The following is a 26,314-nucleotide window of genomic DNA, read 5'->3' on the forward strand; positions in this document are numbered from 1 at the left end:
GGCAGTGTTTTTAACTCAAATAAGCTCCATCCAGCATTCTAATAAGCTTCTGAACTAGGTGAGATAGGAATTCTTGTAAAATTAAGCTGGAAATATCAAGCACTTCCAGTGCTTTATTTTGACAGCCAAAAATATTTTGAAAAATACTGAGAAAGTTGTGTGGAGGAGAAGTGATAGACAATGAGGAAGAGTCAAAAAACCTTATTTGAAGCTCAAAGACAATTTTTCTCCTGCAATCTCATCCTTGTGCAGAGCTGCAGCAACTTCCCTGAGCTCTATTTAGTAGAGGGTTCCACCTTCGTGGTTTGGGTTTACCTTCAGCACAAACATAAATTTAGTATTTCTTGTGAAGCTTACTTCTCAATATCATTTTTCCTATCAATAATGAATTCATAGGCAGAAGGGCAGAAGAAGTGTATGATCATAGTTTTTTAAAAAAAAAAACTCCATACAGCGAAAGCTTTAAAAAAGTGGCCAGCAGAATCTCTTGAGAGCCTACTGGCAAAGGTGGGAGCAAGAAAACACGTTAGCTGATACCTGATGAGTGGGAATGTATACAGTGGTTCTCAATGGTAGCAGGGGACTAGGCTTGATGGCTCAAGAGGTTGGACCACTCTTGTCTTTATGCTTGTCATTACCACACACATTTCATTAGCGATTATTCTGTAGCAACTCCAGCTTGTATGCACAAATACGGCTTCACAGGACTCTGCAATATGGGGTAAATGCAATACTTTTAGGTATCACATGGTGAATACTGCTGATGGCAGCAGCCAGTCTGAACACATTTTAGTTCCCTTTCCCCCCACCATTTCTTGCCTAATATCCTGAGGAGAGCAGTTTTCTCTACTGATCATGATACTGAAACCCACAAGCAGCATTCTTATGCAAACCCTCTCTGAGAAGCAGAACTCAGCAAACAGAACAGGCTGTTAAGGTGATAGACCTGTGGATTGTCTCATTGAGGGAGCCAGTTTTTCTACCTGTATCAAAATATTGGAGAGCTTTGGGAATCCAGGTAAATTGTTGTACATGTTTGTCTTAGAAATAAACCTGCAAAGTTCCAGGAGAAATACGATCAGTACAAGGTATTACATATAACTTCATATAACTGGAAGCTTTAATTGTAGATTTTACTTACTATCAGTTGTGGAGCTGAAAAGATGCCAAGCTGATGAAAAGGACTTTTCTCTCTCAAAGTTTTGTGTTTAGTTCCCTGAATTTTTACTAAGAGCAGTCCTAATTTAAGTGATTTTTTCATTTTGAATAATAACAGAAATGGTATCACTTAAAGGCAATTATTTTCTAGTAATTCCTTTTGCATTATTTGTGGCTGGTTGGTTTATGGGTGGGATATTTTTTAATATACCATACTCTGGATTGAGATATCAGTATATGTATTTTGTCTGTAGTGGGTCATGGAAAATATTTTTCTTTCCAGTGGTGAGTCAGAATGGTACTCAATGTCATAAAACGGCACAAAATTTCCTTTAAATCTTGAAATTCTGGAAATAATGGTAGGAACTTTTCAGTGGCAGGAACTCAAGTTTTTCTTCCTTGAGACTTGGAGACGTTACATTAGCTTTAGTGGAATAACCAGAGTCAAATCAAAGACATCCATATGGCAGTCACTGTATACAGTGTATATAAATAGTTTTCTGAGGGAAGAGGGATCTGTCTGCTTCATTTCTGGGCAGACTTACTAGAAAAGTTACATTATTCTGAAAGCTGTTGATTAGCATATGAGACAAATAGATTAAAACCCCCAAATTATGAAGTGTCATGAAACTCTGTGCTTATATAATGCCATGTTTAAAAAAATCATAATCCTTTTTCAGGAAGGATAGAAGTTCTTGGTGGAAAATTGAAGCTGCCAGGCTTCTGTTGTTGAAGACTGAATTGCCAATGGTTGATAGTTTTTCTGATTTTGACATAGACAGGTACAAAAAAGAAGCAAGAAAATAAACATGAAACTTTGTATTGAACTTACCAGGACATAGGATGAAGAGATGACCATGCATGGATAGATGCTTTAGCCTCATGCATAGGCTGTGACAGCAATAGTCTGGGACCAAGCTGGGATATCATCTGGCTGTTCTGGTCAAGCCCTATGCCTTCACTAGTCCTGGTCTCAAACTGACCCGAAGTGGATGAACTATATTGTCCTGTCGTGTTCCTGCAGTATGATATAGTTGGTCTTATGATTAGGTAAAAGATAAGAAAAAGTGACAAGAGAATGCACGATGGAAAGATACAGAATACAGCATGATCAGGCTGGGACACTGTCTTGTTTAATTTTCACAACCTCAAGTCCTCATGAATGTGATGGTTTTGTCTTGCTGGTCTTAGAGGGATGTTCGAAATGATGCTCTCAGGCTAACATAGAGGCTGTCAGCCCCTTACTGGGGAATCCCTTAGATTTCTGTTTATCCTCTCCATCCTAGAGGTCTGCCTTTCAAAAAAATCCCAGACAGCAGAATAGCCTGCCTCTTCATTATTTAGTATCTGATGAGGGCTCATTTCTCCTGTATACCAATCATTGTATTAGCAAGTCTTTTTGTTTGGGCAGATGCTGTCCTTCCACCTTCTTTTCATATTTCTGCTACCTACATTCATGGTATTGCAACCTCTTAACCCCAATTTCCAAATACTGCACTCACTATTAGAGGGAGTCTTCTTTAACTAGTAATTATAACTAGACTCAGGGGGGAGAAAACCAACTTGAAAATTATTTATCTCTTCTGGAAACAACAAAGTTGCATAATGATAATTCTGAAGTCTCTCTGTCTGGAAAAGGAAATAGTCATGCAATAATTTATCACAAATTCAGAATGGCACTAGCATCTTGTGCAAGCAGCTAAACTCCCTTAAATCCATTAACTTCAGTAGAAGTTAAATCAGGCCTTTATAAAGTTGCCAAATAATTTTCAGATCTGCATTTCTCTATAACTTTCATATGTCATTTTCCTTGCCTTTTCTGTCCAGTTCCTTTTTCTTTATATCCTGTCCATGGGTTAGAGCTCAATTCCCTTAGTAGTTATCAGCTTCTCTGGTTATTTCACTGTCACAGAATTCATGAGTATACACACTTTTCTTCTTAAAGGAATAGCTTTATAATCTTTATTTCATTACTTTCCAGCAAATTCATCAAGATCTGATTCTGTTAAAAGATTATGAGTTTTTTAAAGGCCTGGTTAAACCCTATCACTTTGGAACAGAAAGGAAAAAGTTATAGGTAAGAAGTGAAAATATGGGTTTTTTCCATTTATAAATCAGATCTGCATGTACTTTGAAGAATTGCATAATTCCTTGTACAGTCAACAGTTACATATATTTCATTTGTTTAATTAAGGATCATATGCATGCACATCTGCTATTCCTTTCATTGATCTGGTGTTGCTGTTTGAAGAAAGAGCAACCACAAGGGGAAGTTGAAGTGAAATGATCTTTTGGCTTCACCAAGACTGGAAAGTAAATAATGAGAGCATATTTATGCCAAAGCAAAACAAATGGGTTTTGATCAGGCTGCTAGTTGAGTAAATTCAGGAAGAATACAGTTGGAACCTTTGTATTTCTTGTGTTCTCATTACACTGTACTTCTGTACAGAAATGTACAGTTATATTGTAAGCAATGAAGAATTGCACTTGTTTACACTGAGGTGTAATTAAGATCTAGTTGTGGAAGAATTCTTTACCGGTGTATGTTGGTATCTGTATGAGTCTGCTGAAGGCAGTGGGAGGGTGGGAAAGCACTGCACATACAAATCTTGATGAATCTATGGCATGGGAACTAAAACCTGGGTATTGTTCTAGATTTGAGCAAACACATTTGAATAATGCAACCAACTCATATCAAAGCAAATGTTACAGTGGACGTTATGTGTTGCTTCCAGTTCAGATCAGAAGCTGAAAAGCCAAAATATTTTGCATTGAGCTTCCCAACAGAGTGCAAAGAGAAAGTTCAGAAAATAACCAAAGTAATTCTTGCATGAGACTCTTCTGTTCCACATGCACTTCACACTTGAGAGGGGAAGGTTAGGGTGAACTTAATCTCACTTCAGAATCTTTTCAAGTTCCCATTTCATGATTTACAACCTATTGTATGTACTAATGGAATAGGTAATTGCTGTCGTTTCTGGGAAGGGAAACAGAAACTGCAGGGATTACTCTATAAGCAGGGTCACAAATAAAAGATTCTGTCTTTTTCCCAGTTCCCCATCTGTCTACCTGGCCAGTCAGGTTGTGCATTAGAATCCACAATATGGCTTCTAGTATAACGTAGCTTATGAAAGCAGGAACTGGTGACATAGATTAAAGAGAAGCAGAAAAATTTCACGGAGTTTCTTACTCTCTTCTGATTCTTAGCATTACCTTTACAACTTACTACTCACTGTAACTAAATGAGAGAGGCTACACTGCTGATTGTAAACCCTTCCACATGCCCAGGAGTTTTTACTCTTGAAGAGCTTGTAAATCTGCATGACTGGCAAAGTTTGTTCACGGTACTGGGAAGAAATCTGTTAAAAGAAATCCACTGACGGTCCTAACATGGCAGTAGTGAGTGGTTCAGTGCTTTTGAAAGAATGTATAAATGTAATTGATCTTGCTATTGCAAAGATGTAGAAAACTTCTCAGAAACCATATATCATAACAAGAAAAGTTTCTTCAAAGCCACATTTCCAGCTTCCAAAAGGTCTACATGCTGAATGTCTCTTGTCCAGAATGTTTTCGTTACTGTAATTTGACACAGTACTTTTTCTTAAATTTCAAATGGAAGAGGTAGCAGAAGAATCAATTTATTGCTATAACTTTCAAAAGAAATGAACAGCTGAGATGGCCAAACAGCTGATTAGATTGTAATTTATAAGTTCTGAAGACTTCAGACACTGACTTAAAGTTACAGTATCTCTGATGGTTTAGATTTTGTTACAGAAGTTAAAAAAAAAGTACACGTTAGTACAAAGTCAAAAGAGATCAGAGACAAGAGGCTTTGTTATACTCTCTGGCATTGTGATTAGCTTAACTTTCTGTTTAAGTGGGTAAAATCAGTGCCTTGTGAGGCATTGTGGGAGAAATCTTGAATGATTAGTGATATATATATACATATCTCCGCAGTGTAATTTTGTATGTGTGTGAGTGCATATGCGTCAACCTGCAGTAGATGACTTAAACCTGATAATCTCCATAGTAAATGTGTACTTCCTCCCTTCCTTATACGTGCAAAAAAAGATAACAATATGGTGCTCTGAGGATAAGTTTCATATACATCTATCTTGTTTTAGCTGCATTTATTGTAAGTAACTTTGTAGTATAATACAAACAGTTTGGAAAGACTGAATGTCTTGGTGATACTGAAAGACTGGGAAAGTTACTTGAAGTTGCGGAAGTCACAGGTAAAACTATTCCAACATAACAGGCAATTCATGTAATCTGATAAAATCAAACAGAAGGCAAAAGGAGCAAACCCCCTATTTAGAAGCTCTTGTTAATGAAGCAGAAAAAATTACTGAACACCCACTGAACCGTACTGAGTGAAGACACAGTTCATTCTTCAACCTCTTTCTAAAATTTTTCTCAGACCTCTATTTATTTGCTTTGTAGTGATATTCTTTTATTTCCAAATGATTCAGAGCCCTTCCTAGTTATAACATCCCTGCTTTACACCATTAGTCTTACATTTTAACTTCCACACACAAAACAGATCCCGCTTAAACAAGTTGTGAATCAGATACACCAGCGTATCTGCCGTAGCTGCACCCCTGCTGCCACTGTTGTCTGGGAAAGGGTTCCCTGTGGCAGAGGGCTCCTGGAACCCAAAAGTGGCCCCAGACTAGTGCAGTGGGACCAGCTTGCTTTGCCCACATCCTTCACTGCACTGTGTTTTAATTGTACTGAATTCAAATGTATTGAGCTTTTGCACTCGATTCATATTAAAGATGGGTCCTGAAAGGTATTGAATAGGTCTGACCAATTAAAACATTTTTGAATGAAATTGGGTTTTAGCCACTTGGAATTGTTCCTTTTTTTTTTTTCCCCCCCAAAGAAGTTAAGTGTCTTTGACAGTGTCTGGGTGTATTGATTGTAATTTCTTCCTATTTTGCTCCACATATTTTCATTTTCCATCCACACACACACAGTTTTGTTCAGATACAAAATGGAGAAGAGAAACAAGGACAAAGCAAGGGCAGGGGGAGCAGCAGGGAAGAAAACTGCTGAGAAGGGAAAGAAAAACTGACACACACACCCCAAACCAGAAGAATTTCTGTTTTCACAAAGGAACTTGCATTTGTCCAAAGAGTTGGCAGGAATAAAGCTAGTCTAGTACATAATCCAGGTTCTAGTACAGTCTATGCTTCTCACTGCAAGATACTCGTGGGTTTAGGGTTACATTGATTTTAAAGTAGTATGTATTTTCTTATATTTATTAGGTGTTCTGTTCCCAGTTACAGAAACAAACAGAAATTATAGCATGCCCAAAAGGACCTGCATAACCACTACCTGCACTGAAAAATTTACAAGATTGTATAACCACAGCAAGGATATAACAATATGCTCAGCTTCTTTAACCCTACAGGAAGATGTGCTACAATATCTCCACAGCCAATCAGCAGTACTACAAGCCTCAGACCAGGAAACTCTTTAAAGTACAGTATGTGTGAACATTGCAACAGGGACTTTCTCATTGCTGCTCTTTCTTTTTCTTTTCTTTATGCTTATAGGATGTCAAGGCAGATGTGAAGGCACTCATGGCGAAATTTAACACAGGTAACAGCCCCACAGAGGATGTTTCTGGTAACAGTCGACCCTTCAAAGTCCCAGGACAACCTATTGGTACGGGATTACAGACAAGGAAAGCAGCACTTGAGAAATTTGCAAGTCAAGGGAATACATCTTCTCCTTCAGGACCCAGTACCTTTCACAAACCTGTTCATCCTAAGCCTCCTCTGGCTGTCAAGCCTTCACCTGATGATAAAACAGAGAAGGATCCAAAGCCCCCATATTTGAAACCAGTGGCACAAAAGTTTGGGGTTCAGCTTCAGGCAACTAACAGAGAAAATGATGGAAAAGCTGGATGCACTAAACCCCTTACAAAAACCAGTGACTTGGCAAAAGAAGAGCCAAAGCCTCTGTACCCAAAACCTGCAGGGAACAAGTTCCTTAACTCTGCTCCTCATGAGAAAGAAAAAAATCCTCTGGGAACAAAATCAAATTCAAATTTTGCACCACAGGAGAGTGAGGCAAAACCAGCATTTTCAAAAGTAATTGGAGTTAAGGAAAAGTTCATGTCTGCAACACAAGAAAATGAGCCCAAGCCTCCTTTCTCTAAACCACCTCTGGCACAGAAACCTTCTCTAAACCATGACATCTCCCACAATGAAGACACTTCTAATAAAAATGTTTTTCTGCAAAAAGGACTGTCGGGCCCTAGACCAAATATACACTCATTTAAAGCAACAAAGGAAATGGATGAAAATAGTAACTGTGCTGCAGAAGCTGCAGGCAGTCATTTTTCTAACATAGCTCTGAAGCCTGCGGGCCACTGGCCCAGCTCTTCTCAAGGCACCCCCAAAAACATGGAGGAAAAGACTGAAGAAAAGGGGATTAGTGCTGCCAAGAACATCTTCCTCAGCAAAATCATCCAGGAAGAATCAGGTTCTTCTTCTCCTAAGTTCCATAAGATGAACACAGCGCTTGCTGCAGGAAGGCCATCAGGTGGATCACAAGAGAAAGAGGATGGGGACAGGAGGTCAGGAACCCCCAAGCGAAAAGCCTTGCCGCCGCTGTTCAAGCTAGGCCAGCCCCCGCAGAAGCCCAGCAGACCCCCCAGCGTGGACCTGGAAAGGTTCCGGAAGAGCAGCCCAAAAGACAGTGAGTCCTCTCTGTTCTTGCTTTCCTGGGTATTGGCTTTTTAGTGCATTTAGTAAGCAATTCATTTCAGGTGGAATCCCCTTTTCTGTTCCAAAATGAGACTTGTGCATCAGACAGCCCCTTAAAGCTTTAACCTATGCTTCCGTACAGGGCAGAAATATAAATTATATTCTCCGTCCCTGAGCAATAAAGTGTAGGATGAATGCTTTCTGTATTGGTTTTATTTGTTTTTCAAAACTACTTAGGTGTAGCTATAACTTGTGTCAGGGAGTTTAAGTATTTTTCTCGACAGACACTGAAGTCCTGACTTCCTATAAATGATATCTTGATGTTGTGTGTCCTGTTCTCAACAGTAACTTCTTGAGCACAGCTTGAGGGCCACCAAAATGATATACTACAACCTCTAGTAACCACACTTTTTTTTTTTTTGCTTTTCACAATGACTAATCACAGCATGACCCCATAAGTTGCTGTATTTTAAAGTTTGTTTAGAAAGTTGAACACTATGCAAAATTACAGAATGAAATGCTCCCACAGGGAACTGCATCAGTTTTATACCCAAATCTGAATCCAGATTCCAAAAGCGTCTCCTAGACTTAGTGTTTTCTGTTAGGTTTACGTGACTTCAGTAGTGTGGCAGTTAGAAACACCTGAGGCTCTGCCTCACTATTTTGCTGAAGAACCAAGCCTCCAAGCTTTCCCATGGTCATAATCCAGGCATGAATATCAAGGCTTGTGACTTGGTTTTTGTAAAATTTGAGATGGTTTTGTGTGTGATGAGAGCTTCTGTAAATACATTTGAAATATCTGGGAGGACAAAAATCCCTGTGGAAAAAAAAGAAATTGCTGTGACTCCACAGCAGAGTTCTGCTTCAACAGCTTCTTTTCACCACATAAGACAAGTTGCAACAATGATATAAGCAGTTTCTGAGGCACCCAAAATATGCCCTTGAAAATCTCATGCAAAAGTGTAGTTTCCTAAAGTTAGACCCACATATCCACTGTCACCTCCTTGAAAGAGAGATCAGTTTTGCAGAGGTTCTGCATGTCTTTAATTCTCCCTTAACTCACCTGTATTTCAAACTTTTGGATTCAGTTTTTCCTCCAAAGCTTTTAGGCACCCTTTGAGAATTCTAAAAAGTTCACATCAGCCGCTTCAGTTGGAATCGGTGTTGCCAACTGACACATTTCTATTAAAAGTTTTATAGTAACTGAAGGAGGCTTTCTCTTTTATCTTATAGCACCAGGTGCTAGGAACTGTGTTTGCATGAGAAATTCTGATCACATTTTAAAATCAAAGTTTTAAGTTGTATGGGTCCAGAGGAAAGCTGGTCTTGATCTTGGTGCATGAGAGAAACAAGGACAGAAATAAAAATTTATTATTGTGTTGGATTTCTATGCTGTTTTTTTCTTTTTTTTCTTTCTTTCTTAATGTACTGCTGTCTGCATTGAGCTCAGGAAGCAAAGAATATATTTAATCCTCACACGCATTATTTTAGCTCAAATAATTTTAAACAGTTATGTCCTGCAACTAATTGTGTCAGGTGATACACACAGCTAAGTAATTTCTGATAATGAGGAGCATTTCACCTACATTAGTCTGCCTTAACTGTCTGTCTTAGATTTAATTAAACAGATCAAACTTAGACTTTTAAATTTTTAGTGTAGTTAGTGGAAAGGGAGATGCCCAATGGTGTGATACAAAGCGCTAAAGTTAGATGTTTAATGTAGCTGACAATAGATGCTCTGAATAACTCCACACTGTGCATGTGCAGTACATCAGGTACATTCATGCAATTTAATTGATACAAAATTTGTTCTTGTGCCTTCCATATTTCGGATACAGTATAGCTTGTGCTTCAGCAGTTTTGAATGCACATAAGACTGGTCTTCCTGAAACAGAAGACATTCAGAGGGTTACACTGGATGAAAAAGCTCAGATCTGACTTTCTCTAAAGACAAAAAGCCACACTAAAAACACAGAGTGTGCATGCAACTATACATTCTGTTATTATTTCCATTCAGAAATTAGGAGCATATCAGTAACATAAAATGTACATTCTTGTCAGCTACTACATTCTTATTTTCCTGTGTTACCCTACAGTTAGGGAAATATTCTCACAAATCCATCATCAGGGCCAGATTCTCAAACGGTGTAAATTTGTGTACCTCTTTAAAAGAAATATGCCAATATACAACAGTCTGAGCAGCTGCCCCTTCTCCATAGAGGACTGTTCAGCATGACTGGCTTTACTCAAGTGCCCAGAACAGTCTCAAAATGGAAAGGCAGCATTTTCAGCAAATGACACCAGCAAATGTTTTGATTAAACAAAACCAAGACCTTTACTAGCTAGAATTGTGAGAAGTCCTGATGAAGGCTGGAAACACCCAAACCTGAAATTAATTTTTTAAAATACACTTTTTAGTTTATTTTTAAGTAATTAATGGAGGAATGCTTTTATTTGTTCATTTGTTGTTTATTCAGTTATTTAAATTTTTTTTTCTGGTTCTCATGCAGTTACAGGCACAAAGCATTTTTTCATCCTCTTTTTAAAACTGGGGGTTAGAAATATTTAACCTATGCATTTAAAATGAATACTGTGAACAGGGCTGAAAGGATAATACCAGAACTTTTGCTAGAAGGAGGATCTCCTGTTGTCACTAGCCAGCACTAGTACAGGCACCAGCCTGGATGAGTCACACTGGGAACATGAGGTAAGGATGGAGCTGCCCAGTGTGGTGGCACAGATTGTTCTCCAAACATGTTGCAAAATACACACCCAACTAAGTAGAACTGCAGGGTCAGACATGGTCTTCTCTACTTCACAGTCTTTGGGTCAGGGCAAGATTGAAAGATTTAGAAACCACATCAATATGAGGCTGTTCTTAGTGGCCCTGAGCTTCAGCCTTTCCCTGTAGAGCTGGCATGTAGACCTTGATGTTCTGTTTGGCTTTAATTAATACAGCTCATTTCTTTGTGGCCAGAATTCTCTGTAGCACAGTTCTGTGGAGAGACCGGATGTTCTAGAGTAAATCCTGAACAAACTCATTTTCAGCTCAACAAAGTTATTCATTGCTGCTGGGTTTCTTGGAACATTAAACTAGAATGACAAAATCTACCTGCTTTGGAAAGGCAATTAAATGGAATTCTTTTCTTTTCTTTTTTTTTTTTTTGTCATTTCAAGAATCAAAGTCATGTCAGGAAGATGCCACCCCCACAGCACAAATTCTTCCTGCTCGTTAGTTTGTCCTGATAAACAGCAGCTTGCCATACTTGCTTAATTTGCTGCTGTGATTCAGGTGATGAGTAAAAAGAAGAACAAGCATATGGAAATGGTTTTCCCATCCAACAAAGCTTTCTGAGATCTAATCTTTAGGGGTTTTGATCTGTGCTAGGGCAAAAGTTAGGCTTTGTGTTGTCCTTTGAGAAGAGAAAAGCTCCACACATTGTTATAGTTGTTATACTTGTGTTAGGGACATGTTCCTGGGGCGCAGAAAACCTTGTATTGCCTGATTTACAGCAAGTGTTTGAGCTCAGCTTTCTCAGAAGTATCAATTCACCCCTTTTTCTTTGGTTGTTATCCTTTCCCATGGAAGCTGCTTTACTGTTTTTTCATAATCAAATATTCACTGGGCATGAAATGACTTTTAACATTAGAGGCTGAAGGATTTACCTTCAATGCAGCAGTCTTAGTCACGGGTGGGAGAAGGATTTAAACCGTCCACGATGCTTGCATGCATACTAAGGGATGCTGGCTTGGTGTTGGCCTTGCTTTGGATTAGAAATTTTCACCTGGTCCTGAAAAGCTTTTAATGATAAAACTTCTGTAGATACAAGTGTCTTGCGGAGGAAAGTTTGACAATTGATGCATTACTATTTTCCAGTGAAAGCAGGCATTAAGGAATTCCTGTCTGGGCCTGTGAATACATGGCACTCTGGTAAATTCCTGTGCCATTTCCCATTTCAGCAATTTTCCCTGAGAGCAGATCATATTCCCGTCAGCTCAGAATCAATGAGATGCATGTGCTTTCTAGATTCAGAAAATAATACTGATTATAGTGTTTTCTAATAAACACCCAAAGTGCAAACAGGGATTTTTTAGAAAAAAGAAGAGAAACAAAGTCGTTTTGCTGACAGTTTTCCACGTGAGGCCACAGCCATACCGTTACTTTCAGAGAAGAACTGCACCTGGGCTGACCTCAGTGGGATCGTGCACATACAGATGGCCACCCACATAAAGTCAGTTGAAGGCTCAGAGTCCCCAGCACTCTAAACACCTCTGAACGCCTCATGAACGATCAACACTGGGGCTTCAGGTAGGCAGAATATTTTGAGCTGTACTGGGAGAAACAAAAGGAAACTGTACTGAATCTAAGAGAAAAGAAGACCTGTAAGAAAATTCTCATGATTTATAATTTGAGTTACGGTTGTGTCTGCAGGACTTATTGAGGTTCTGTTCTGTGATGGATTGCATACCCATACAGTGACATGGCTATGTAAGTTGAGAGAGACAGGAGGAATTAGAATTCAAGGTGCATTGTCAAAGTTAACACAACACTCTGTTGGCAGTGATTAACAATCAAGCACCACTCCCGAGGACAGTCAATGTCTTAACTGTCTTTGCAAAGCCCCTTAGAACCAGTCAGTTGTTGCTCTTACTTGATGTCAAGATGAAACAGCAGCTTCCAAAGTTACAAAGAAGAGGGGATTTTTTTATCACAGGATGTCACGGCTGTTTACTGCAGAATCTGGACTTAAAAGGTCAATGTTAATTTTCTTTTTTTACCTCAGTGCTAGATTGGATAAAGTTATGCAACAGCTCAGTATTAAGGTGTAAGTGGATAAAAAGAATTTTAACTTGAGCCAAATCACCTGTTTCTAAGATAGATGAAACTAAAAGTAGGTGATGATATCAAACAACACTGTTCAGGGTGGGGTGAGGGTAGCTGCATGTAATGATGTCATGCCTCTGCACAGGTGAACTGCAGCACACCATAAAACCCTGTAAAGCTCAAAAAAGTGTCAAAATGATAATTTCAGAATAACATGACGATTATGTACAACATAATGCCTTGACTTTGCTATACATAACTAAAATGTTATGTTGAATTTTAAGTGACACCAAAAATGTACTGAAGTAAGACTATTTGTGGGAATTTGAAGACCTTCAAGGCTTTTTACCTGCAGTTTTACTAGATTTCATGATGTTGATGTCTATTATTATTGGTGACTCAGACATTTGCCTGAAAACTGTGGAAGTTAAGTTCAAATTATGATTACACAGATCTGCCAGGAACTTAACTTTGCTGGATCTGCTTGAAAGCAACTACAAAATCTGGACGAGTAGTTATATGTTGGTTTTAGTGGAAACAAATGTAAAAGCTCTCCAGCTTTCCTCTAAGGACATTCCTCTCCCTCCTTCTAAAGTGAGAGAACCCAAATGATTCTTGTTTCAGCAGCATTGTACTGAAATATTTTACATCTCTTAGAAAAAGGAGAATCCATTTTTGAAGTTCTAGAACTGAAGAACAATGCTCAGCTGAAATATAGTCAAAGTTGTGCATTTATCATGAAAATCAGGCTGCAGCATATGAAATCCCACACAATGTACATGGTTTGGTACAAGTGCAATGACATCATCTATGTGGGTCTGACTCCAAAGGAGTTGTCTCACTCATGGGATTGGTATAAGGTCAGTTTCAAAAAAGAAGTTTTAACTCCTTTCTAATTTCAGTATTATTTCTTCAGCTGTCTTTCAATTGTTCAACCTGTAAGTTCCAAAACCCCAGTTGAATTAAATTTCCCTCGCTCTTTTTGCTCACATCTTCATTCTCCAGCTATAATTACATGCACCATAATTATAGACTATGCATGTAAGACTAAATTTTTCAATAAGCAAAGAGTGGATACATGCTTTCTGTCTGCTTCAGTCAGAGAGAAAATTTTTCACATTTTTTTAAGAGCCTCCACAGCAAAGAATATTAATGCCATGGAGGAAACCCTGCCACACTGAAGTTTTTGAAGCATTACCTTTAATTGATCAAGGGTTCGCAATATAATTCTGCTAAAATATGTGGACAAAACTACAAATTAAACTGCTAATATGGCACTGAAAAAGATAAATGCCTGTAATTTAAAATGAGTGTAACCATCCTGATAGAAATATGAATGAGACGAGTTATTTATCTGCCTAAGGAAATAGATAAATCTAATCCAAGTTATAGATAAAATGAGTCTTGAGGGGAACCAACATTTAGTATTTTCCTGGAGAAGATTGTTCTGGGTACAACTTGCTGCTGTTGTGCATTAGGAAGCAAAAGTACACAAAAACCACTGGAAATACGTATTTAAACTCATTGCTCTTGATTATTTCCTTAGCTACAACTGTCTGCAATATCTTTCAAATAATATAATGTACATTTTTAATTAAAAAAGAATAAAATGTATCCATCAATAAATCACCAGAGGACAGTCCTCATTTGAGAATTGTCATAGGTTCTGCAATTGGCACATTCATAGATTTTCCCCTAAATATCTCTGCATTTGTTTATTAGGCCTTATGTGGCACTCTTGCTCCCTTCAAGTTCATTTGATTCTAGTAAAATTAACAGTAAGATATGGGTTGTTCATATCATATTATGGAGGCATATAAATTTATTTTTCTAATATATATACTTGTTATAGTCTGCATATGAATTCTAGAGTCATTCCTGCAGTCGACTATGCTAAATCCCCTTGAGTCAGCTATAATCATTCCTGAGCAGAGACTTCAGAATCTAAGATGCAGAATTTAGGACTCAGAAGATAAACCATGTGAATGCGCCTGTTAATTCTGTTGAGTAAGCCTAAACGATCACTTACTAGCAATTCCAAATACACGTTGACATGCAGTTTGAATTGTTTTTAGGACAATTCTGTTTTGAGTCAAAGTATATGCCTAACATATTCTCTCAATAGGTCTGGACTTCTGCAAAGGACTGAACGAAACACATGACGTGTTATGTTGTATTAGAAGCCAGTGTCCACCCTCCAGCAGGGTCACTGCTGGATGGGTTTAACACAATGTCTTTGGGATTACATCACGTATGAAAGTAGTCTTTATGAAGGAGCGTTGAGAGCACTAGTTAGAAAGGAGAATTTATAAGGAGGAAAGAAAAAAAGACAGCTATGACTTTATCATGGAAGGTGACAAAAAGGAAACTACTAGAGAAAACCAGTAAAACTGATGGAACTGAGTAATTCTCTCTGCTTAATTATGTTTCCTTATTTTAGTTTTTGAAACATTATTTCTTACATCTAATTTGATTCCATGAAGAAACACTTTTGATGAACCTTCATCATTTGGTTGCATTACATGGGCCACAGTACGCAAGTAGCTCTGCTGTACCAGAGCCGCAAGTATTCTGAAACCTGTCTGTATCCCGGAAAATAATGTGAATACAAATCATATTAATAATTTTAATTTACAACTCAATAAGAATGATACAAACTGGCTGAAAGTTTCCCATTCTTTAAGGTGATGCATATTTTGCTGAAAATGTACTTTGCTACTAATTGTAGCAAGGAAATGTATCTGGCACATCAAATTACTTTATAGACAGCTTTATGGTAAAGCTGGAAAAAAACAACACTTTCTCCAGATATGAAAAAATATTGTAGTGATGGAGTTCTGGACTTGTTGCTGGTACTGTTTTGGAAAATGCATCTTGAACCCTAAAGGTCTCGAGTTTAGCTAGCTCCAAAAAAATGCTCTGTAGTCTGTTTACTCATAATTACAAGAATGCTTGGCATATATTTCTCATAAATTTGAAGTTTGATACATATTGTAGTTTCCCTTTGAGCTTGGAAGTCTGAATTTCTCTGTACAGTTTAAATAATATTTCCTTAGTGGATCACAGATGTAAAACCCACGCAGCATGCATAATGTTTGAATTTGAGACAATACATACAATAATGGAGCAAGTATTTCCAAGACCTATCTTGGTTCACAGTAGGAAATACTTTTAATGAATCTTCATCATTTGGTTGCATTACATGGATAACGACACACAAGTTAGTAAATTGACTAATTAAGTTAGCATCCAAATAGTTCATTATAGGAAACAGACAGTCATTCCTGAAAGCTTTGATCTTAATTATTAGATACTAAAGTAAATATGCAATACTAATAGAGACAAACAAAACATTAAGCATTTCATAGTAAAGATATTAGGAAGCTTTTGAAGCAGTATACTAACAAATAATTTTATGCTGAAAATTTCATTTTGTTAATGAACATATCTGAGCTCATTGGTTTCACTCGAAACCGAACCCTCCTAAAATGTGTGCATTTGGAACAATGATGTTCCTTGTTAGCAGATCCTGAAGAGAAAATGTGCAAAACCGCACTATTTGAATGCAAGACTTTGTTGCATGAGAATTTTTTATGGAACTGATGTTTTTTATATCACTGTTTATACTCCTATGATTAATTTTTAACTAGAATTGCATGCTATGCATGATGTAATCATTTTTCAGATTGAACAATAGGTTTATGAAATGATTAACCCCTTCATCAATTTGTTGGTTTGGGAAATAAATAGTCACATTTTAAGTAAATTTCTTCCAGTACATTCTCTTTTATTTGCCTTTGCATCATTGTACACATTTTTATTGCCTTCTCTTTCAAATATAAATTACTTACCAAAGATTTATTTTAAACTATTGCTATTTATTTTAAACTATTTTGGGTTCCCCTTTAGATAAGGATAGGCTTCTGGGGATGATCACACATCTGTAGTTTAAATCACTTTCCTCATGCCAGTCAGCACTGCCCAGATGAAGGTTTGTGAGTATCTAACCTCATATTTAGTCACCATAAGGCTCAGTTCTGCAAGCTTTTACATATCGAATGACTTTGAATGAAAACTGTGGGTTTTCTTTTGGAAGTAAGGTTACGTGCATGCTTAATATTTTTCAGCTGTCAACCTTAAATGTAGATTTAGATCCTCACTTTCAGGTGTTGTTTATCCTTCATCTGTTTGTCTCTACATTCTCAAATAGAATGGGAAAAACCCTCTACCATGTATGTGGTCTGGGACTTAATACGTCACCTCTGTGTAATTTTGAGAAAATAGGGCCTTGAATAGGTGTTAAGTGTTATGTGAAATACCCTTGAGGTAGTCTGTGCATCTGCTCTGGAAACAAGATTTCCCAGTTGAGATCAATGAGAAGTTCTGCTTAAAAAAGGACAAATTCTCCCTCTGCTCTGGTCATGTTTTTCATGATGTATGAGCAATGATCAGCAAAGTACTCTTAAACTGGATGGGGACCTGTACTAGGTCTCCATTTTACCCTTTTACCTTCCTCCAAAATTCCCCCTTTTTTGAAGGTGATTTCCTTTGTACAAAGCTGAAAAGGCAGCTTCACCATCTAACTGGAAGCAGAATCAGGAGAGGTGAGGAGAATAAATGAAAAAAAAATAAAGAAAAGATTGTATGCAGGCATTTCTTAAAGTGGGGTCTGGACTCAAGGAGGGCAATAATCAAAAACTTTCTATGGTCTTTGTTTTCAAGGTGTGAGCAGTGTCTCAAATAATCTTTGTGTCTCTGTTACGGTATGTCTGACAACAGCATAATCAAAAGCACTGAGCTTCAGTAATGTTGTAAGTTTACATGCTTACTTTGAGCAGCTCCAAAGCAGCATAATTGTGAAACATGAAACCATGGCTTGTATCTAAATGAATATACAGGTTAGGGAAGTGAAGCAGAAAACAGGTCTCTGCACATGATGAATAAAGTAGGAAGTGGGTGATCAGCTGCTGCAGATGTTGTTGCAGGTTCTTAGCAAAATCTTTGTAAAACCCAGAAAGCTTCCCAGATCTTGCATGTAGAATATTTTGCAGTAAAACTGAAAACCGATATTGCATTTGCAGAGTAGCTCAAAAGCATTTTGTTTATAAAAGGATGCTTCCTTCAAAATGCAAAACTTTTGACTGTGTAACTGCTTGAAAAATCCTGATGACTTTTTTTATGGTCCTTTTTTATGAAAACTGAAGAAATCCATCAAGAAATTTAAAATTCCTGGCATTTTTTCCTGCAGAATGTTTGAAGTCTCCTTGCAGTAGCTGATTATTGTCAGGTTTTCTTTACATTAAAAAAAGCAGAAGAGGTCAACACCTTATCAGTAAATCACTCCATCAGGGGTCAAAGGGAATAAAGGTCTTGCCAAAGGCCATACTCTAGGCAAAAGAAAGAGAGGGATGGCCTGCTTTTTAGGATATGAAGTGAAGAAACAGTTTTTCCCCTGTATGTGCAAGAGACTGCCCTGTTATGGAAGGAATTTTTTTACATGTGTCTGTTGCTATGTATTTATGGTGAAGTAGGTGCAATGACAGTGAACTTGAAATGGAAAGTAGTGTGATATACATTGCTCTTCAGTTCCAGTTTTGTTTAGTATGCAATCTTGGACTTGAAATTTCTGGGTCGAGGCAAAGGATGGCTTAGATGCTACAGTCTGATACCTTAAACATATTTAAGAGTTAAGTCTTTGCAGTTAAGTCTGGACTATGTAGAGGCTGGAGCCCAGGCTAATGCATTTGCAAGTGAGTGTGTTGCTGATAAGATGCAATACAGCTGTTGAATTTTTTAAGCGCTCTTGACTTTGAGAGCAGGTATACATTATTGCTGCAGTCCAGTCAAGGTATGAGAAACACATGGACAGCTGAAGCCAGACCACCCTCTGCCAGGATGGGGTAGTTTCCTACTTCAAGGGAGATTATAAAAATCATTATTTATCATTGTTGTCCATTAAAAGCTTTGTGCCAAGTAATCACATTCTATTCCAATACAGGTTGAATTGATCATCAGGGTTTGTATCTTCAGTCAATGGATGTTGAACTGCAGTTGTGAGTGCTAAAAATGTCTTTCCTTTGACTGCTTCTGTTCTGCTCTGGTTGATAATTAGATATTGTTCTTCATCTATGTGCCAGTCTCTCATCCAAGCAGTAAGATACCCTGGTATTTAGGGAGGGATAAATAGAGACATGTCATTTCAGCTTTGTCAGTACTGAAACCCATATCACCCTTGCACATGAGTGCAATTTATTTTACGATTTTGAAAAGGGCTGGGGAGAACTGGCCCTAGCCAAAGTACTGGTTCCCATAAGATTTCACTTCAGTTTGCCACATATTTCTGATATTTGCATCTCAGGACAGAGTAATACAGCATCTCAGGATAGCACTGAATATTTTAGCAAGATAAGAATGGGTATCTTTTTCTCATCCTGCCCTGAAACTTGCTTTTGACTACATAGAGTACATGGGTTCCAAAAAGATGGACTTATTTTGGGTTTTTTACTAGTTTCTCTTTGAGCTCACATACGAGAGGCATGGAAATTACAGAGTACTGTTATATGGACTTTGATTTCTCCTGAGGTTGTTGAACACAGAATATCTGGACATGAAAGGAAGATGGGATCTTCCTCTTAGATGTTATGTTAGCTACCAAAGAGGTATCAGTATTTCCCTTTCACAAGTTAGGAAAGGCAAGGGTCAAAGTCACGAGTTTTACATCAAGACAACTTCAGTGTCCTGAACTTCCTGATAAATAAACATTCTCAAAGAATGTAGGTGACCTTTTTGTCGCTTCATGTATGGAAGTTGTTTGAGAAGGTTCCCCAAGAACACAAAAGAAGTGTTTGCAGTGTTCTATGCACAGTTCTGCTCTAAGTGCTGAAGCTCTGGGCCTGATTAAAGAAGGTTAATACCACAAGCAGCAGTTTAATGGGAAGTTTGGTACTTTCTATGGACGGTTTCTATGGCAAGTTTCTCTTAGCTGCTATACAGCTGCACAGGTTTTGAGGAACTCATTCCTTTTCATACGTTCTTTCCTTTCTTTGTGAAGAGCTTCAATTTCTACATCTGTTTCTTCAGTGCAGCACAGTGTATGAAACATCTAGGAGTCCCAAGAAGAGAGAAGAGGCTATTTGGAAACTGAGATGTTAGTGGTCAAAGGTACCACACAGTGATGGTCCTTAACACTGTTTCCTGTGGTGAGAGTGTTTTGGGTGCATGTGAAGCCAGGATGTAGTTTCAGTTTGATTTCTTGTTCTGAGTGTCCGAAGCTGACTTCAGTTCGACTGCCCGCACATAGCCTTTCTGTGTCCTCAGAGTATGAAGTGTCTCAGAGACACAAAAAGATGGAACTGGATTCAAAGTGAAATGTTCCATTAAAATAGGAAATGAAACCCCACGGAAACATTATGATAGCTTTGGCTCTGTGGGCCTGATTATAACAGGTTTTTCATACTGAGTATCACCTTCCTAACTAACTCATCCCCTTATTTTCAGTATTAGAATTAAAGAATTTTACACCCACATCAGTCTCAGTCATAAGTGTTGGTAATTACAACTCTAAAGGCAGGGAAGAGTCAGTTCTAATTGTTAGAAAACAAAAACCAACCAAACAAAAAAGCAGTGATTCCATTAATATGGTGATCATTTAGTTATTGCTAGATTCCAGCAATGTACATAAATTAAAAGGGACAGGTTGTTCAGCCTTTATACTTAAAAATAAACACTTAATCTAAAATGCATGTGGTGTCCTTTCCTGGCTCAGTTTCATATTGCCTGGATTTGGCTCTCAAGAGACATCAGATGAAAGAAGTATTATGCACAGAGACTTGGGCAGAATTCTTACCTTAGTCCTACAAAGTAATCATAATGAAGTAACACTGTATGATGACATAAGGCATGTATGCATGTTGTGCATATACACAACACTTTACTAGGGCAACATAAATATAACCACAGAAAAGCTGATTTAGGATTCTCTGTTAAAACACAAAAATTTTAGAGTATAATTAATACCAATTAACATGGCTTTTACAAAAAAAAACCTTCCTGGCTTCTTTCTTTGGTTAGAATCTGCCTAAAAGAACTCAACTGCAGATGCATCCTTAGTTTGTCAGCGCTATTCATCTTTATCAGGGATTTTAGAACAACAAGAGATTATAGCTGATAAAGTCTGTGGATTAATAAAGACTGTGAAGAGTTAAATACAAACACACAGTCCTCAGAGACTCAGATACAACAAGAGCACAATCACGTGTAATCTTGGCTCACTTAAACAAAGTTTTTCTTTACTCAAATGCAAATATACTTGTAGAATGGAGAAAAGTAAACCATACCTGCAAAATGAGGTAGTGTAATGACTTAGGAAAAAATCAAGACATCATAAACATTACAGTTGAGTAAGGACAATGATGTGACAGAAAAGTGTAATGCATAATGTTTGTTAGCCTGTAAACCTAAAGCCTTGGAGTTTTATCCTTAAGGAATCTTCATATAGTTACAAAGTTTTTGAATAAAAGCTTTTTGCTAATGGGCCTTAGTTTGATGTTCAAGTGTCTGCACTTCCAAAACAGGAGGAGGGATGACAACTGGAGAAAGTACTGAAACCACCTGGATGCAATTAGTAGAAATATGGTCAGATGAAGACTGACTCGTAATTTTCATCACTGCATGTGGCAGACAAGTGTATGCTGTGTAGAATTCCAGTGCCAGATTTTTCACAATGCTGGAAAAGTTGGAGAGATTACAGAAATAGCTACAAATTAATTGTTAGATGAGAAAAAAAAAAAAAAAGGCCTTGAGATGAGATTAAAAATGTTGGGTCTTTAAAGTTATCAAAAAGAAAACTGAGCTATTGGTTAAATTCAGTGGTATCAATAACTTATGGGTAGAAAAGAGTGGTTATAAAAAGGCTTTTGATCTAGTAAGCAAAGGTAGAAATAAAAGTAATAGAACCTGAAGAGTGGTGAACTTTGAAAACAATAAGATGCAGATTTTAACAGTGAGCAAACCGAACCAAACTCTGTAGTGGTACATTCTTCCTCTCATCTTCAAACAAGTGGGACATCTTTCTGGAAGACAAATTTTAGCCAAATGATATTTTAGTAGATCTTTAGCTGTTGGGCTCAATATAGTGGCAAGTATTTTAAATGTAGTGTCTTATAAAATACAGCACAACAAACAGAGGATGTCATCATTGAATTGGAAGAGACGTAAAGGAGTTGTTTGGTCCATCCTTATGTGTAGGGCAAGAACAATTGTGCCATAAGTTTATCCTACTTCTTCAGCATGGACTTCAAGCCATGGAAATTTCACCTTCACTATTAGAAAGTGCCTCCTAACAAATGTTGCTGGCCTGTAAACACATTACTTCTTCTCCACCAGGGAAAAGAAAGAAAAAAATAAAATAAAATTATCCCTTTCTTCTTTGCCAGAGACTTAAGTATTCATTTTGTTCTCCCTCAGTCTTATCATATTTCCCTAAACAACCACAATTTGTTCAATATCTCCAGGAACTCATGTTTTCTAGACCTCTAATCATTCTCAGTCTTCTCCTTTGGGCTCTCTCTAGCTGCCACACATTAACCCTGCTGTAGCCTCCTCAGTACTAAGGATTATTTCACTTAACTTTTGGGCTACACTTTTGAATAAAGTGATAAAAAGGTATGTCGATAAAAAGATATCTGATACCATACAACTTTAATCTTGGTGTATCTTAAATTGTTAAGTGTCTGCTTTTGCCAGATGAATGTTCCTTAACAAAACAACAAAGAATTCACCTTTGTAATCAGCAGTGTCGGGACCATTAGTACTTTGCTATTTAACTAATGGAGGAACTCAACAGTTTCAAATGCACTGTTGTGATCACATATGTTGACAAGTTGCTCCAAGCAGCCATGAAGCCAAATTTATCCAGAAATTTTTGAGTTCTTTGTTAGTAAGCAGAAAAACTGTCAAGCCTTGGTAATTTCACTTTGATTTCCATGTGACACAAGAGGTCTTTCTAATAGTTATAGAATCCCCTTCTCTTGTCTATCCCAAGGACAGAATTTCAGACTCCCAAGCAGCTAAAGAAAGCTCTTTCTGTAGTTTTTGTAAGGTTCAGTCTTGATATTAAGCATTACTAAATATTTGTCATTGTTCTGTGTTTAAGCCACTTTTTTCCCACATGGTGAAAGTTTCTTTTTCTTGACAAGATTTTAATCTCCACTATACAGGTATGAATTTGAAGAAAATCTCAGGAGGACAAGGGGCTTCTTTTCGATTGTAATTGGTTTTAACTGAACTGTGAATTTGCTTCTTCCTTCTGCTCTCCTCCTCCTTACATTTTGTTGGACTTCCCTCCATACAGCTGGGGACAATTCTTTCTGGGTAGCTTTTAAGCCACTTATGATACTTGAAAAAAGAATTCTAGGTTTAAAATCATGGTATCCAATCATTGATTTTGTTTGGTTGGGTTTGGTTGTGGCTTGTAAACAGAGCATTAATTCAGTGCAGCACACATGCACACCAGCCCACTCCTGTAATTATGGCTTCTATGCCCGGTGTACTGCATCATCTTGTTTTGAAGGCTGCACCTGTTTTTTGAGGGTGTAGCTTCTGTGCAGCTTCTCAGACTGCCACTTTTCTAGTATGGGCTTGCTAGAAAATTAAGTCCAGCCTTTTACAACTTACGTTACAAATATATTTGAAGATATACAGAGACCTGTACACATTTTAATGCCAAAATATCTTTTCATCTCTCATCCCATCCCTTAAAACTCTGTCTCTGAGCAAGGAATACTCCAGCAAGGTTGCATCAGTGCTCATGTGAAACTCTGCAGCTGGGCTTTTCAGTCAAATTGTAGAATTCAGTGATAATTTAGCTTCAAAGCACAACAGCTTATATACTGGGTGAACTGGTGGTTTTGTGTCTTGTTCATGTCTTGGCAAAGACATTTTCAAGGCCTTCCACGGGCAGTATATTCTTATAGGCAGACCCTCTCTGCTCTGGTAAGATAGGGTACCAAATATATCTAAGAAGCAGGTTCAACAAAATATATTTGCTCTGGAGTGCGTACAGTGCTGATATTTTGTCCCAGTACTTCATGTAAACAGTGAGGTTCCTTCCTCAGCTGTTTGCTTTATAAATTCAGTCTGTTCTGCTTTTTTACAGGCCCTAAAAATGAAGGTTTGAAACAGACAGCACCTTCCTCAGCAGCACTCTCCCCACCTGTACCTCCGCCACATTCTGCTATGCAGTTGCCACCTACTCCACCAGCCTCTCATCCATCTCTGCAGTCCCCAGCAGCTCCCAGCCTGCCTCCCAGAAACATCAAGCCCAGCTCTGAAACAATGTAAGTGAACACAGATCCCAAGGTCTTTATTTTCTCACCTTTTCCTGCCTGTTCCTTTGCTCATGCAGCAGCAGATTAAGGCTGCGGGTGTCCCGCATTTCACATGGGACTGAGGTCCCACACCACTTTCCTTGTCCTACCCTGTCCCTGGCCTGTTTGGAATTAGTCTTTATTAGCTTGAACCCCCCATCTATTCAGTTGTTTCCCTAAATTGTCTTATCTATAACAACTTGTTTTTCTGCCCTGTTGGTACGGGGAAAGGGGGGGAGGGGGGAACAGACAGCCTGCTGTGTTTTTTTACTCCAGAACGGTTCAAAGACTTCATATGCTGGCAGAAAATCAGCTGTATCAATAACTGCAGCTTTCCCCTGCATTTTTCTGGGGGAAGAGGGCCAGGAGAGTCAGGTCTATCTGCCGATACCCCAGGAAGCAGCTTTGCAAGCCGGAGGTACTGAGCTCAGTGCCGGTTGTGAAACTGCACCAGGAGCCGCGTCGCGGCCTGTTGTGATAACACTGAGAAGCCTCTGTCGCATGCGTGGCTCTTTTCTCTACCCTTCTTCCAAAAGCTGTGTACAAAAGGGGAACCTCCCAGAGACGAAGAGCTAAAAGCACTTCGATCTCGTGTCAGAGCTGACCGGGAACAAGCTGAGCCTGAATGACGAGCCGCTCTCCAGCCGGCAGTTACTGCAAACAGCAGCAGGGAGAATATACAAGGCATTAGAGAGGTTGCGCGTTAGCACGCATACGGTATTTTGGTATGGATGATGTGACAACATCAGTCTAGCGCTGCTGCTGTTGCTGCTGGTCCCGGTGCTGCTGCTGCTGGTCCCGGTCCCGGTGGTGGTGGTGGTGCTGCTGCTGCTGGTCCCGGTCCCGGTGGTGGTGGTGCTGCTGCTGCTGCTGCTGCTGGTCCCGGTCCCGGTGGTGGTGGTGGTGCTGCTGCTGCTGGTCCTGGTGCTTTGTTGGTGCTGCTGGCGGTGGTGCTGCCTGGTGCCGGGGCCGCTGCTGCGCTCGGGGCCGCGGGAGATGCCAACCCAGCCCGGCCGGCGGCGGCCCCGGGGAGCTGCCATCACCGCCCCATCCAGCGGCCGGAGCGCCGGCAGCCGGCAGCCGCTCCGCGGCCCCTGCAGAAGCTCTCCTGGAGACCCTCCTTGCCAAATGCTGGAGCGCCAAGGGTGTCCTCTTGGCCTTGAGGGACCTGCGAAGTCAACATCCAGACTGCCCTTCTGCTCTCCCGCTCCTGCGTGCCCTCTGGACTCTTCCCTCCACTGAAAATTTGTGCCTGGGTGCTGACACACCTTTTCCTTCACCCTGCCTCGGTGCTTTCGCCATCAAGCCAGTTTTAAAACATCACATTCTGCTTTCAAGTCCTTTCTTTGATTACACTTCTTTGATGATGACTGTCAGCCCCAGTTTTCTTTCAACTGTTAGAAGGTATTATAAATTTAAGAGTCCCTGATGTTATTACTAGTTATATTCTCAATTTCTTGATTCTCTCAGTTTGACGGCACTCTTAAATCTAACATCAGAGGCTGTTTACCCCGCCTAACCTTATACCACTGTTTCTCTTGTCCCTTGTTTAGACTTTAAGCCCTACAAGTCAAGGAGCAAGTCTTGGAGCTATTTTTAACATTGAGCAAAAGTCTGGCATACTGCTTGTGCATTGTGTATGAAGGCTGCACCTGCAAAGGTGGTTAAAAATCCCAACAGATTCTTTCCATTCAGTCAGCCCATCTGCCTATTATATTTGTCATACCACACTCATCTCCATGGTATGTGAGTGCCTTTGGCTCATTTTCTCCTTTTATACTTAGGATCAAGGTGTCCCCATCTGAAAAAATGAGTTGCAGTCAGGAAGAACAATTTAGGGAATCTCATGGGTACTTAAGTAGCATATAGGGCTCAACAGACTGTCCAGCCATTGTATAAAATAGCTGAAAAAAGCACCAGAACAATGGTGAATAAAAATGCCATCATAAAACCATCTTCATAGGTTTCACATGTCCACTTTTTCCTATTTACAGAAGTCCAGACAATGAAGAAAATTATGATGATGTTGAATTTGTTTCACAGGGTAAGATGCATACATTTTAATTAATGGCAGCTATAAGAAGCTGTAAGCATATTGTATTTATAAGATAAGCAAAAGCGTATTGTATTCATGAATGACTTATGTAACTAATTATAATTATGCTGGTTCTGCAGTTTTATGGGTGAAGATGGTTGTCTCATAACACTAACTGTTCTATAATCAATATGACAGACTCTCAGGAGCT

The 26,314-nt window shown here is 38.8% G+C and overlaps 1 protein-coding gene across 3 annotated transcripts in view; it reads left to right on the forward strand.

Annotated features, from left to right (window-relative positions):
• The first annotated feature begins 904 nt into the window (after positions 1-904).
• FYB (FYN binding protein) overlaps positions 905-26,314 on the forward strand; it is a 49,802-nt gene continuing 24,392 nt past the window's right edge. For all 3 annotated transcript variants that reach the window (XM_010585810.1, XM_010585811.1, XM_010585812.1), the window contains exons 1-4: positions 905-1,018; positions 6,720-7,869; positions 23,858-24,038; positions 26,063-26,112. In XM_010585810.1, coding sequence (XP_010584112.1) covers positions 6,747-7,869; positions 23,858-24,038; positions 26,063-26,112 — 1,354 coding nt within the window. In that variant the 5' untranslated portion in view covers positions 905-1,018; positions 6,720-6,746. The remainder of the gene's footprint in view (positions 1,019-6,719; positions 7,870-23,857; positions 24,039-26,062; positions 26,113-26,314) is intronic.

The sequence above is a fragment of the Haliaeetus leucocephalus genome, unplaced genomic scaffold (genome assembly GCF_000737465.1).
Source record: "Haliaeetus leucocephalus isolate CR32 unplaced genomic scaffold, Haliaeetus_leucocephalus-4.0 Scaffold120, whole genome shotgun sequence".
NCBI lineage: Eukaryota > Metazoa > Chordata > Aves > Accipitriformes > Accipitridae > Haliaeetus > Haliaeetus leucocephalus.